At 41.9% G+C, this 14,807-nt stretch overlaps 1 protein-coding gene across 1 annotated transcript in view; it reads right to left on the minus strand.

Moving 5' to 3' along the window:
- The window catches only part of LOC132406752 (plasmolipin-like), a 46,669-nt gene extending 37,947 nt beyond the window's left edge, over positions 1-8,722 (minus strand). The window contains exon 1 of the mRNA XM_059992690.1: positions 8,251-8,722. Within this exon, the coding sequence (XP_059848673.1) occupies positions 8,251-8,391 (141 nt within the window). The 5' untranslated portion in view covers positions 8,392-8,722. The remainder of the gene's footprint in view (positions 1-8,250) is intronic.
- Between the last annotated feature and the right edge of the window lie 6,085 nt (positions 8,723-14,807).

Genomic DNA, 14,807 nt, shown 5'->3' on the forward strand with positions numbered 1-14,807 from the left:
ATCCAGACGAGTGTCCTATTTTGTAAGCTTTTCCAGTATTTCCTTTTCCAGGGGTAAACAGGATTTCCATGATTAGCTGCCCTCTTGAATTTGATCTTGTAATTGTGTCCTCCAGGAAACAGAGCCCATCTCTGCATTCGGGCTGCTGCTGTCAGTGGAACACCTTTCTGTGGATTGAAAATGGACACCAGTGGCTGATGATCAGTAATGAGGGTGAACTCTCTCCCATACAGGTACTGGTTGAAACATTTTACACCCCAAACCAGATTCAAGACCTCTCAGTCAACTTGTGCATAAATTTCTCTCTGCAGTGGCAAGGGAATGTGATGCAAAGGCCATGGGATCTTCAGTTCCATCAATCAGCATATCGGACATGACTGCATCCATACCATAAGGCGAGGTATCACAGGCAAGCTTCACTGGATGACGTGGGTCATAATGTGTGAGTACAGTGTCGGTGTCAAAACTTCCTTTGTCTTTTGGAAAGCCACCTCACACTCTTTGTCCATCCCATTTCTTCTCAATCTGTAGTAAAGAATTCAAGGAGTGGAACACAGTAGCAGGCAGAAACCTGTTACAGTAATTGACAAATCCTACAACTCTGACTGCAATGCCCTTTTCCCTTAGGGCATCCACCACTTCTTGAATTTTCTTGGCTCACTTGAATAATTCTTGTGTATCAATGGTGTGACCACAGTAAGTGATGCTTGGTTTAAGGAATTCACACTTGCTGCACCATGCTTTGGGGCCACAGTCTTCTAATTTTTAACAATGTCTTGAGATTTTGGAGATGTCCTATCCTTAACAGTAACAATGATGTTAACCAGGTAACACTGAGAGCCTTGGCAGCCTTGCAGCACCTGGTCCATAGCTTTCTGTCCTAGTGTGGGTTCAGATACTACTCCAAAAATAACCCTATTATAGAGATAAAGCCCTTTGTGAGTGTTTATGGTGAGAAATATTTTGGACTATTTTTCTGCCTCCATCTGTTGGTAGGCCTCAGCTGTTTTCTTTGCAGAAATGTTTTCCTCCCGAAGAGTTTGCAAAGGTATTCTCTATCCTGGGCAAAGGGTATAGATCTACTGGGTTGGCGGTGACCTTAAAATCACTATAGATCCTGGCAGACACATTCGTCTTTGCTACTGGGATCATTAGTGTTGCCCATGGGCTCCCCACAACCTTGGAAAGCATTGCTTCATCCTCCATGCAGTCTAGCTCACTGGGTACTTTATCATGGATGGTGTAAGGTGGGCTTTGTAAAACATAGGTGCGGCATTTTCATTTAACACTATTTTTCTTTTGATATGTTCAATTTTCCAATGCCATCCTTGAACACTGGAATAGCATTATACAATACCTTTTTAAGCTCGCCTTCAGTTGACTCTGTTGCAGGGAACATGGCGTGCAAATTGTGGATGGGTCTCCAATCAAGCTGAATTTGTCTCAGCTAATCACATCTCACAATGCTGGGCCTCCTGTTTTTACCACATACAATGTGACTTGTTGGTTGTTGTATTTCACTGTTATGAATGTTATTCTCACAGGAATTATCTTTTCTCCAGTATAAGTTCTTAGTTGGCTACCTGCAGGCTTCAGTTCAATATCTTAGAAATAGTTCAAACTCATTTTGTGGAATGACTGAAACAACTGAGTCAGTGTCCAATTCCTTTTTAATTAATCTGCCGTTCACTTCTGGTGTAAGCCATATTGCATTTCTCTTCTTAGTTTTCATATTGTAAATCTCAAGAGTACACAGTCCTATGTCACTCTCACCATTATCAGATTTTTCAACAACAGCATGCAGATTATTGTTCTTTTTGAAACTGCAACTTGATTTTTTATCTTTTACACTTCTGTGTGCATTCCATTTATTTTTGTCTGCCCACCATGCTCATTGTATGTGTCCTTTTCTGCAAGTTTGACCTTTAAACCTGCATTGGTCTGGTGTATATGTGAGCCCCTACGTAATGGTATACAATCTGTTCGGCCAGGCAGATTTCTCTTTAGATGTTGCAATTTTGTTCACACTCAATTGCATTTCTAACTGCAACTCAATTGCATCTGGCTGCTGTTTCCATTGATTCCAGCAATTTCAACTGTTCTTTTAAATGTGTATTGTGCTTCAGTTAGGAGCCGTTTTTGAATGCTTTCTTTTAAGATTCCACAAACAAAATGATTTTTCAGTGCATCATTAAGCCTATCATGGAACAGACAATGCTCAGACAATTTCTTCAGTGTAGCCACGTAAGTTGAAATGGGCTCCTCTTCCTTTTAATTCCACTTAGGAAACCTAAAGCATTTTGCAATCAGCTAAATGCTCCTGCATTATGTTCATGATATCAGCAAAGCTCATTTTGGCTGGTTTGGTTGGAGCAATTAAACTTCTGAGCAAACTGTATGCTTTCCATCCACAGCACTCAGCAACACTGGCACTTGTTTTTCATCAGTTATTTCATTTAATCTAAAATACTGCTCAATTTATTCCATATACATCATCCAGTTATCTGTTATAAAATCCAATGCATCTACCTTTCCACTGTAGCCAGCCATTTCTGCTTTTTAAGGATGTAATATTATTATCACCGGGTACTCACTATTTATGAACCCATGGTTGGAATTATTTCTTGTTAACTGCATTCATTTTCTGCCTTTTTTAAAAAACTCAAATGTCTCTCTCCCATTCCAAAGAAAAAAGTGCAGCACTTCAATAAGTAGATAGTCATCATAGGTTCATTTTAAAACTTCCTCATTGTAACTGACATGTTTTAAACTCCCATAAACTACTCAAAAGGAAAACACAGGAGTCAATTATGGAATAACACCCTCCTTGGTTATGGAGAAACATTGGAATTTTTCCTGCAATTAGAGAGTCACTTTTGTGTCATACAAGCAAGTATTTTTTGAAAATCATGACTAAATTATTTGTAATGCCACACCTAATTATATAGTGCTGTCGGCTGGAAGCCAAAAGATCGCGAATACGCCTATCCTTCAGAAGCCTCTTATCGTCTCAATATCATTAGTCAAATAAAAACTTCTGAATCCAATAGTTCTTTCCTCTTGGCTTAATTCATCTTTTTTAGTCTATCACTAGTATTTTGCATCTATTTATAGTGAAAAACAGACAAAACACTCAGCCAAATGCTCCATTGACTTTTGTCCCTTGCTTTCATGAAGAAGGCATGTTAGTGGTTATACTTCATTAGGAGCTTGAGGAGATTTGATATGCCACCAGACTTCAGCAAATTCTTACAAATGCACGGTGAAGGGCATTCTGAAATCTCTCACCATTTAAAATAATATACCTAAATACTTTTTCTTGCCAAAATAGACAATTTTACATTTCCTTAGTTTCCAAATCTTTTCTCCCTCCTGAAATCCTTTTGTAGCCTCCTGGCATTCTAGGTGACTCACTTCCCTACCTCTTTCTGCAGCTGCAGCAAATGTAGCAACCATGAACACCAGAGTTTCTGGAGATGCTGGAAATCTCCAACAACACACTCAAAATGCTGGAGGAACTTCAGCAAGTCAGGCAGTGTCTATGGAGAAGAATAACCAGTTGATGTTTTGGGCCAAGACCCTTCATCAGTGCTGGAAAAGAAAAGGACAGAAGCCAGAATAAAAAAGAGAGGGGGAGGACCCTTCTTACAGGTGACATCTCTGACCAGGTGAGGTGCCAGGCAGGTGGCAGGAGAGGAGGGATAAAGTAAGAAGAAGGAAGGGGATACGTGGAAGAGGTAAAGGGCTGAAGAAGAAGGAATCTATTGTGAGGATAGTGGGCCATGGAAGAAAAGAAAGAAGAAGAAGAAGAAGAAGAAGAAGAAGAAGAAGAAGAAGAAGAAGAAGAAGAAGAAGAAGAAGAAGAAGAAGAAGAAGAAGAAGAAGAAGAAGAAGAAGAAGAAGAAGAAGAAGAAGAAGAAGAAGAAGAAGAAGAAGAAGAAGAAGAAGAAGAAGAAGAAGAAGAAGAAGAAGAAGAAGAAGAAGAAGAAGAAGAAGAAGAAGAAGAAGAAGAAGAAGAAGAAGAAGAAGAAGAAGAAGAAGAAGAAGAAGAAGAAGAAGAAGAAGAAGAAGAAGAAGAAGAAGAAGAAGAAGAAGAAGAAGAAGAAGAAGAAGAAGAAGAAGAAGAAGAAGAAGAAGAAGAAGAAGAAGAAGAAGAAGAGGGGGTGATGTGCAGGTGAGGAGAAGGAAAGGGGTAAGAGGGTAACCAGAATAGGGAATGGAAAAAGAGAGAAGGGGGGAGGGGTGGTGGGGAGAAATTACTGGAAGTAAGATAAATCGATGTTTATGCCATAAGATTGGAGGCTATCAAATGTAGCAAATGTTCCAAGTGTAGCAACCATTCTTTTGGTACTTTCACTCAGGTATATTGTAGAAATTGCATAAAACAGAGGCTATGTTACATCAAGCCAAATAGAAAATGTCTCATTTCTAGTTAGCAACCAAACTTCCATCCACACCAAAACGCACATTCCACACCACAATTTTTTTTATTTTCCACCATGACTATTGATGTTGCACCTTATCAGCTGTGGAAATCCAGGTATATAATGTATCACACACAAAATGCAGGAGGATCTCAGCAGGTCAGGTACCCTCTATGAAAACTAATGAACAGCGTTTTGGACCAAGACCCTCTTCAGGACTGAGAAGGAAGGGGGAAGACACCAGAATGAAAAGGTGGGGGAGGAGAAGGAGGAGCAGCTAGAAGGTGATAGGTGAAGCCAGGTGAATGGGAAAGGCTGGAGATGAAGGAATCTGATAGGAGAGTGGACCATAGGAGAAAGGGAAGAAGAAGGGGCACCGGGGGAGCTGATAGGCAGATAAGGAAAATAGGTAAAGGCCAGAGTGGGGAACCAAAGAGGAGGGGAGGAGGAGAGAAAAATTGCCAGAAGGAGAAATTGATATTCATGCTATCAGGCTGGAGACTACCCAGATAGAATATGGGGTCTTGCTTCTCCTGAGAGTAGACTCATCATGGCAAAAGAGGAGACCATGCACCGGCAGGAACAGGGATAGGAATTACAATGGTTGGCCACCAGGAGATTCTGGTGTTTAATACATGCACTCTGTCCTCTTTACCCACACCCCATGCTACTTTTTCAATGAACTCCAAAAGAAAACATTGGGGCAGCACGTTCATGTAACACTATTATAGCTCCAGCGATCTGGGTTCGATTCCCACTGCTGTGAGGAGTTTGTATAGTCTCCCTGTGACCATGGGAGTTTCCTCCTGTTTCTTCCCACATTCCAAAGACATAGAGGTTCGTAGGTCAATTGGTCATGTGGGTGTTATGGGCTTGTTACTGTGCTGTATCTCTAAATAAAGAGTAAAATTAAAATGGTCTCCTTTTCATAAACCCATATTCACTTTGCGTGATTCCCTGAATGCCCTGTTATAATATATTTAAAAGTAGATTCCAACATTTTTCCTCTGACACTCTCTGGCAGGCAGCATGCCAGAATCCATGAAGAAGTGCATTGTTATTCCTATCTTTAAGCAGGAGGGGGAAAGAAAACAAAACATTAATTGGCAAGTCATGCCACTGCTTATTGTAGGTTACAAAATGCTGTCCAAGGCCAAATGTCTGTTGTTGGGCTAGTTATTCTCGTGAACCAGACTAGCAGAAAAAATCTCTGACACTACTGAGGGATACATTTATTTATGAGTGAGGCAGAAGGGTGGACAGTTAACCAATCAGCTTGGAACAGGAAAAAGCTTTTGAAGAACATTGCTTATGTACTTGCTGACCAAGGAGGTGTTGGGTTTGGAGGGAATGGACACAGGATGTAAGCACTCTATAATGCCATCCATACATAATGCAGGCAAAATTAGATGGTGGGAAATAGAAACCTTCCTCATTAAATAAGGAACCAGAAAAAGCTCTTTTCTCTTCACTGAATGTATTTGTTAGTTTCAGCAAAATATCAGGAAGGACACTGATCAGAGGAAGAGTGAAGATCCCAGGCAGCAAAAGGACTGAGTGGAAGTGTCTCTGCCTTCTCAGAATAACCTGTTGTGACCAGACTGAACTGGCCTTGAAATCACAGCAGAAACAAAGCCATTATCCTCAGCTACCAGTCTGATCCTCTGCTCCCCTCACCACTAGATACTCATAGGTGCCGAGAACTTAATCACAAGATCCAGAGCACACAGCAAAAACTGGGTGGAAATTATAGACAAGGTGAAGCTGAAGCTGGGATTGCAGGAATAACACTCCCATCCAACTGCAGCAAAGAACCTGGCCATTGGTGTAAGACATACTCAGTATCACTGTATATAGTACAAGCATAGCCCATGCCAAACCCTGCACTGCTGCAGTCATTCAGGCTGTCTTCCATCTCATTTGGAGATCAAAGATTGATTGCATCCATGGAGACATGATGCAGCAAAGGAGGAAACAACTTGCCAAACCTAGCCTTTAAACTTGATGGTTATCAGTGGTGTGTGGTTGTACCAGAGTTCCACTATGTGCTGAGGTTCTACTTATCCCTGGTTGTAAAGGAAGGTGGGAGGTTTTAATCACACACTGATAACAATATGTTCCATTCAACTGGACAGTGCTGAGCCATCTGTCACTTACAGAGGATTCAGTGTAGGGAACACCTTGCGGTCAGAGCAGTCTGCAGGCAACATTCTCCAGGCCCTATCAGATTCTCCACACACAGTCAAAGTATCAGGGTCCCACAGCTGTACTTGAAGGCAGGGGTGAGAGCTGTCAATCATCTACTTGTGTTTGCCAAGCGGCTGGGGAAAAGGGCAGAAATGGGCTTTTTGTAGAGGTACAGATAGCTGCATAGCTCAGGATTCTCTGCACCAGTGTTGCTGGCAGATCATTTGCTCTTGATGATCTTCCAATACACTGAGTTGCCTGGAACGGAGTATTGTAAGCTAAAACTTTCCGAGGACAAAGGGTTGAGGGACATATTGAAGCTTGGTGCAGCCACCATAATGACTGTTGGAAAAGACTAGTCAGTGCTTAAGGGTGCCACTGAGATTAAAACAAATGTCCCAGGCTTATTGAAAAACTGATGTCATGTTGATATAATGCATCTCCTGTACAGCAAACAGAATACCTGTTATTCCACAATTCCACAATACAGTGGAAGTATTGTATTATGCTTTTCCATATTCTATCATATCATGTATTTGGAATAGATACACAGCTGAAAAGGGACGGCCAGACTTCAAACGGCTGAGCGAAAAGCCATCGTCATTTATGCTCTCTGATATGTTTATTTGTCCTGTTACGACCATTTGCACAAATCCGAGACTAGTCTTTCATAAAGTCACAGAATTATACATCGTGGAATTCCCATGGCCCATCTGGTCCGTGTCCACCAAGGCATTTACTTAATCCACTTCCATTTGCCTGACTGAAGATCCAAATAAACACAAGAGATGCTGGTACTCCAGATAAAGGCATTGGCACAAAACGTTGACTGTTTATTCCTCTCCGTAGACGCTGCCTAACGAGCGGAGTCCTCCTGCATTTTGTGTTGGAATCGCTCGTGTTTACCCATATATCTGTTTGGCCATTCACCCTTCCATCTACTTGTCCAAATAGCATTTAAATGTTGTAATTGTAACAGCCTCCAGCAGTTCCACTGGCAGCTCGTTTCATATACCCACCGCCCTCTCTGGGGAAAACATGGCTCTCAGGGCCCCTTTAAACCTTTCCCATCTCACCTTAAACCCGTTTTAGATATGGAAAGATGGCCGTGACCATTTACCCTGTCTGTGTCCCTCTTGCTTTCATAAACCTCGAAGGTCACCCTTAGCTTCTAGCCCTCCATCTTACCCACTCCCTCCCAATAACTCTGTGGTGCAGTCGGTACTGGAGGTCTCGTGAATCTTTTCCACATCCTCTCTAATCACATTCTTTCTATTGCCCGGTGACCAGAACAGAACACAGTACTCCCAAGGGCAGTTTCGCCCACGCCGTTTACAGCTGTAACTGGACTTAACAGTTCTTTAGACTATCAACAAATACTTCGCTTGTTGTTAACTTCTGTTTGGAAACAGGTTGTACACGAGCCGTCTCAAGTACAGAGTTTTACAAACTGGATGTTCTCCAGCCCTTTTACAAAGTTCTTTTTAATTTTGGTTTCATTATCTCCTGCCAATATGCAACAGAGATGATAAAAATGAATACATCAGACAATAAAATTACCCTCGGCTATGAATTAACCGGCATCCTTAAACGAGAATTTACTGTAATAGCGGTAAATCGAGATAAGACAGATACTTACTAATTCCACTATCATCAATATCCCCAAGAAGGATTTGAGGAAGTATGTGTCGATTCCTTTTGGACAAAACCTGGTTCCATGTGCGGTGCTGCGGGTTCCCGTACTGGTCTGCGTGCTCACTTTATCAGGAAAGCTCGCCATAGCGCGGCGCGAACTCACACATACGCTTTCCAAGGGTTCAGCACGAAATCAGAGCAGCGTTGCCGTGGGACTTCATCGTGGCGGGCTGGTCCAGACGAGAAAAGAACCCTCCGTGGTCTGTCACCAACTCGCCCAGTAACTGAGGGCTGGTGAGGGAGTTAAACATTAACACACACTAGAATGCTGAACAATGTATATTAACTTCCTGTTGTTTTTTTTAAAACCCGATCTTACCGTCCAATCATCACTCTGCTCCTGTGCGTATAATTAGCGCCGATTATGCGCCATCGCCCTGCTTCGCGTCCCTGCATCTCAGGCTTATTAAATGAACTTTGGGTTGACTTCTGGTCACGAAGTTCGACGCACTGGTTCCACTTTCCTTATAGCACTATCATTCCGAGGTGAATAAGCGTGTCTTAAAATTTATCGTTCTCAATAGGGTTCAGGGATCGTTATCCCTGCAACCAACGCGAGATGGTATAAGCAGAGAAAATGCTTTAAAAAAGCTAATATTTAGGACAGTGACTACATTAAAAATTGTAGTCTCCCCCATCATAGATGCAAATATTTCCGGAAAAGGTGTTGTCAAATGTAACTCCAAAATATTATGCCTTGGTACATTCTAGTGCCTAGGATGTCGTTACATCAGAATTGTTTGTCTATTGGTTGAACCAACTGTTAAAAACAAGTTAAAAGTGCTGACCGAACCTTAGTTATGACCCTGTTTATCTGAACATTTTCATGATAACAACCTACACACCAAGTCTTCTAATGCTGTGATAATTTCATTTGCCAGGTACATAGTTTGATTTATATGCTGGGGAAAAGAACTGTAAGACGCAGGTGGTGATAAATAAAGCACAAATGGGTAGAGTGTTATATTCATGCGGGACCATAGCACCATGATACAGCTTAACAAAAACAGCTAACTAAATAATACCGCGGAGCTGATGAAGGCTTGCGATTGTTCTGTAGGCGCTTACACTTGAATTTCCTTTAAATCAAACAATTTACGGGAATAATTTCAACCCAGTTACTTTTACACAGTGGGGAGCAAACTCAATTCAAACCACCGTGATAGACATGCTTTCTTTACGTTTTCTAATCACTATTGCATGTCTCAACCCGGGCATTCAGACCAATGCTTAGCCAATGTCATTTCCAATCAAAGAGCAAAGCAAATTTATTATCAAAGTAGATATGTCACCATATGCTACCCTGAGGTTGATTTTCTTACCGGCAATCACAGGAATTGGAAACACGATTGAATCAACGAAAACCCGCACCAGGCAGAGATGGGCAAACAATCAATGTGCAAAAAACAACAAACTGCATAAATGCAAACATAAACTAATAATAATAATAGTAATAATAATAATAATAATAAACAAATAAGCGATAAATATAAAGAAGGGATTTGTAGAATCCTCGGAAGGTGAGTTGTGGAATCAGTTCGGTGTTGGGGTTATTAAATTATCCCCTCTGGTTCCAGAGCCTGAAGGTTGAAGGGTAATAACCGTTCCTGAACCTAATGGCGAGGGAATTGAGGCTCATGTACCTCCTTCCTGACGGCAGCAGTGAGAAGGGAACATGGCCTGGATCGTGGGGCTCCTCGATGATGGATGCAGCTTTCCTGCGACAGCACTCTGCTGTTGCTTTTTATAATACAACAGTTCATTCAGATTATGGCAAATACACAGATTCTACAGACGCTGGAAATCTAGAACAACATCCACACAAAATTCCGGAGGAACTCAACAGGTCAGGTAGTATGAAGGACCAACATTCGATATTTTGGACCAAGACCCTTGATCAGGACTGCAATTCAGATTCCCTGCATAACATTTCTTCCAAATACTGCTCACTTGTCCTTCAGTAATATTCCTGGATCTACAGCTAAAGTAATTAAAGTGGTAGTCGATTTTGCCTCCGACTTGGCTGGCAGTCAAGTGGTGTACACAATTGACACAGCTGCCCAGGTGCAGACTCCCTGTCTGCTGCAAATCGCTCTGACATACACACAGCTCATCGAGAAAAAAACAGACATTCATAGACTTTACTGGAGCCTCCATTGCTTGCCGGCGTGTGCTGGTTATCCATCCACTGATTTCTAGATCACGCTGGAGTGATTCGTTTTCCCATCGGATCCGGGGATGATGAGCTCCTCTGCTGGCTTCGATGTTAATTTGTCGAACGGAGCTTTCTTGCAAGATATAGTGTAAGAGGAAGAGCAGTGAGCTGGTTCATGGAGGCCCAGCCGGTTTTTTACACCTCTGATGTTCAATCCGAGAAAAAACAAATACAGACATTAAGATCAATCACCTGTCCGAGATTGAAGATAAACTTGTTTCTACATTTACGTGTTCAGGGATGACTAAGACACCCATTTCGGAGATACACGGACTTTGACCCGGGGACAGATGGAGTTTGACAGGGTGGGGGAGTAAACTGCGATCTGACAACACTGCTGCTGCTGCTCTTGACCTCCATTTTCGATAGACTCAAAGTGCTCAGCACTTTCCTGGATTACATTTCTGCCACTTCAAGCACACTTGGGCAAGGAATTCCCACAGGCGAGTGAGGGGATTACACTTTATTTTTCAGGTTTAGATAATATCTGGAAAATAAGGAAGTTAAATTAAAAAGGAATTTTTTTTTAAAGTAGAGAAAGTACCAAGCATTAACATAAAGAGCAAAAGGTAACTTGAATGTGCAGGTTTTAATATATTGCAGCTATTTTCCCTTACTAGTAATAAGACCATAAGATAAAGGAGAAGAATTGGGCCATTTGGCCTATCGAATCTGCTCTGCTATTTCTTCATGGCTGATCCAATTTTCCCCTCAGCTCCAATCTCCTGCTTTCTCTTCATGCCCTAACCAATTAAGAATCTATAAACCTCTGCCTTAAATATACATACAGACTTGGTCTCCACAGCTGCCTGTGGCAAAGAATTCCATAGAATCACCACTCTCTGGCGAAAGGAATTCCTCCCCATTTCTGTTCTAAATGGATGTCCCTCTATTCTGAGGCTGTGTCATCTGCTTTTAGACTCTCCCACCACAGGAAACATCCTCTCCACATCTGCTCTTTCAAGGCCTTTCACCGTTCAATAAGTTTCACCCCTCATTCTTCTGAATTCCAGTGAATACAGGACTAGAGCCACCAAACGCTCTTTATATGATAAGCTATTCAATCCTGCTTATTCCCTTGCTTTTACATTCTAGTAAAATGATTGCTAACATTACATTTGCCTTCCTCACCACAAACTCAACCTGCAAATGAGCTTTTAGGGAGTCCTGCATAAGCAATCCCAACTCCCTTTTGCTAAAGTTTTTTTTTTGTATTTTCTCTGCATTTTGAAAATAACCAACCCTTTCATTTCTTCAACCAAAGTGCATGACCATACTCTTCCATCTTGTGTTCCATCTGCAATTTCTTTCCCCATTCTCCTAATCTGTCTGTCCTTCTGTAGCCTACTTCCTCAAAACTACCTGCCCCTCCACCTATCTTAATATCACCTGCAAACTTCGCTACAAAGCCATCAATTATTATCCAAGTCATTGACATATAATGTAAAGAGAATCAGTCCCAACACAGACCCCTGTGGAACACCACTAGACACCGACAAGCTCAAAAGGCTTCCTTTATTACTACTCTTTGCTTCCTTTAGCCAGTGCTTTATTCATGCTAGAATCTTTCCTATAATGCCAATGTTTTCTTCTTAAGCAGCCTCATGTGTGGCACCTTATCAAAGGGCTTCTGACAATCCAAGTACACAACATCAACTGATTTTCATTTGTCTATCTGGCTTGTTATTTTTCCAAAGAATTCCCACAGATTTATCAAGCAAAATTTTCTCTTGAGGAAACCATGTTGACTATGACCCATTATATCATGTAACTCCAATATCCTGAGACCTCATCCTTAATTATTGATTCCAACATCTCCCCAACCACTGAAGTCAGGCCCACATTTTCTTTTCTTCTGCATCTCTCCCTTCTTGAAGAGTGAAGTGACATTTACAATTTTCCAGTCCTCTGAACCATTTCAGAATCTAGTAATTCTTGAAAGATCATTACTGATCCACGATCTCTTCAGCCAGCTCTTTCGGAACCCTGGGGTGTGCACCCTCTGACCCAGGTACTTTCAGTTTCCCAAGAACCTTCTCTTTAGTTATGGTAACTTCACACACTTCATGGCCCCTGACACCTGGAACTTCCATCATACTGCTAATGTCTTCCACATGAAGACTTACACAAAATACTTATTCAATTCATCCACCATTTCATTGTCCCCCATTACTACCTCTCCAGCATTGTTTTCCAGTGGTCCAATATCCACTCCCACCATTCTTTTACACTTTATGTACCTGACAAAACTTTTGGTATCCTCTTTAATATTATTGGCTAACTTACTTTCATATTCCATCTTTCCTTCTTAATTACTTCCTAGTTGCCTTAGTTTCTTTGTTTTTTTGAAAAAGTTTCCCAATCCTCTAAACTTCTCACTCATTTTTGCTTTGTTATATGTCTTCTCTTTGGCTTTGACTTCTCTTGTTACCCACAGTTGTGTCATCTTTCCTTTAGTATCCTTCCCCTTTGGGATGTGTCTTCCAAACTGCTTCTGGAAATTCCAGCCATTTTTGCTCTGCCATCATCCCTGTCAGTGTTCTTTTCCAATCAATTCTGACCAACTCCTCTCTCATGCCTCTGTTTACTTCACTATAATACTGATACATCTGACTTTAGGGTTCTTTTACCTTAAGTTCTCTGATCAATTCTGGCCAACACCCAATTCAGAATAGCTGATCCCTCGGTGGGCTCAACCGCAAGGTATTCTGAAAAGCTATCTTATAGGCACTCTAGAAATTTCCCCAGCTGGAATCCACCACCAACCTGATTTTCCCAATCTACCTGCAAACTGAAGTCTCTATTGACTATTGTAACATTATCCTTTTGGCATGCATTCTCTACCTCACGTTGCAACTTGTAGGCCACATCCTTCCTACTGTTTGGGTGTCTGTATACAACTTCATTCAGGGTCTTTTTACCCCTGCAGTTCTTTGCTCTATCTACAATGATTCAACACCTTCTGACCTATATCACCTCTAATGTTTTGATTTCATTTTTAACCATAGCAACAGCACCCTCAGAGCCTTCTTGCCTGCCTTCCTTCCTGGTGTATCCTTGGACGTTAAGTTCCCACCTATAATCTTCTTTCAGCCATGATTCAGTGATGCCTACATCATACCTTCCAATCTGTAACTCTGCTTCAAGTTTGTCTACCTTATTCCATATATTGTACACATTCAAATTTAATAGCTTCAGGCCTGTATTCACCCTTTTCAATTGTGTCCATCTTTTACATTGCAGCTCATCCTGTTGACTGCAATTTCGCTCTCTTTACTACACATTGCCTCTGTTTGTAAACCACTACCTCATCTTCAGCACTATTATTGGTCTTTCTTACAATATTCCTTGTATTGAAGTACCCGCAGCTCAGGACACTAGTTGCACCATGCTCAACAATTTAATTCCTAGCTTTTTCCTTCAATCTTACCAACACCTGCTTCCACAGCCTCTCCACTAAGTGTTCTGGCACTCTGGTTCCTATCACCCTGCAACTCTAGTTTAAACACCACCATGCAGCATTAACAAACCTTCCTGCTAGGATATTAGTACCCTCCAGTTCAGGTGCAAACTGTCCCTTATGTACAGGCCCCAGCTTCCCTGGAAGAGAGCCCAATGATACAAAAATCTTATGCCCCCTCTCCTGCACTAACCCCTTAGCCATATTTTAAACTGTATAATCTGCCTAGCTCTAGCCTCACTAGCATGTGGCATGGGTAGCAATCCTGAGATCACAACCCTGGAGGCTCTGCCCTATAACTTAGCACCTAACTTCATGAGCTCCCTATACAGAAACTCATCACTCATCCTACCCAAGTCATTGGTACCTACATGGATCAAGACTTCTGGCTATTTACCCTCCTGCATAAGAATACTGAAGATTTGAGCCAAGATATCCCAGACCCTGGCACCTGGAGCCAACATACCATCCAGGAATCTTTTTCTCATCCACAGAACCTCCTGCCTGTTCCCCTAGCTAACAAATCCCCTATCACCGCAGTGTGCCTCTTCTCCCCCTTCCTTTCTGAGTCCTAGAGGCATTCTCAGTTCATTGTGTCTTTCCTGTTAGGTCATTTCTTCCCCCCCCCCCACCACTGACAGTATCCAAATCTTTTCTTGAGGGGTTGGCCACACAGAGGTACTCTGCACTGGCTCCTTAACCCCTTTCCCCTTCCTGTGTCTTGCACCTTGGATGTAACTACCTCTCAATGTGTCCTGTCACCCCCTCAGCCTCCCAAGTGATCCAGAGTTCATCCAATTCCAGCTCCAGCTCCTTAACGTGGATT

Source organism: Hypanus sabinus, chromosome 17 (assembly GCF_030144855.1).
Source record: "Hypanus sabinus isolate sHypSab1 chromosome 17, sHypSab1.hap1, whole genome shotgun sequence".
NCBI lineage: Eukaryota > Metazoa > Chordata > Chondrichthyes > Myliobatiformes > Dasyatidae > Hypanus > Hypanus sabinus.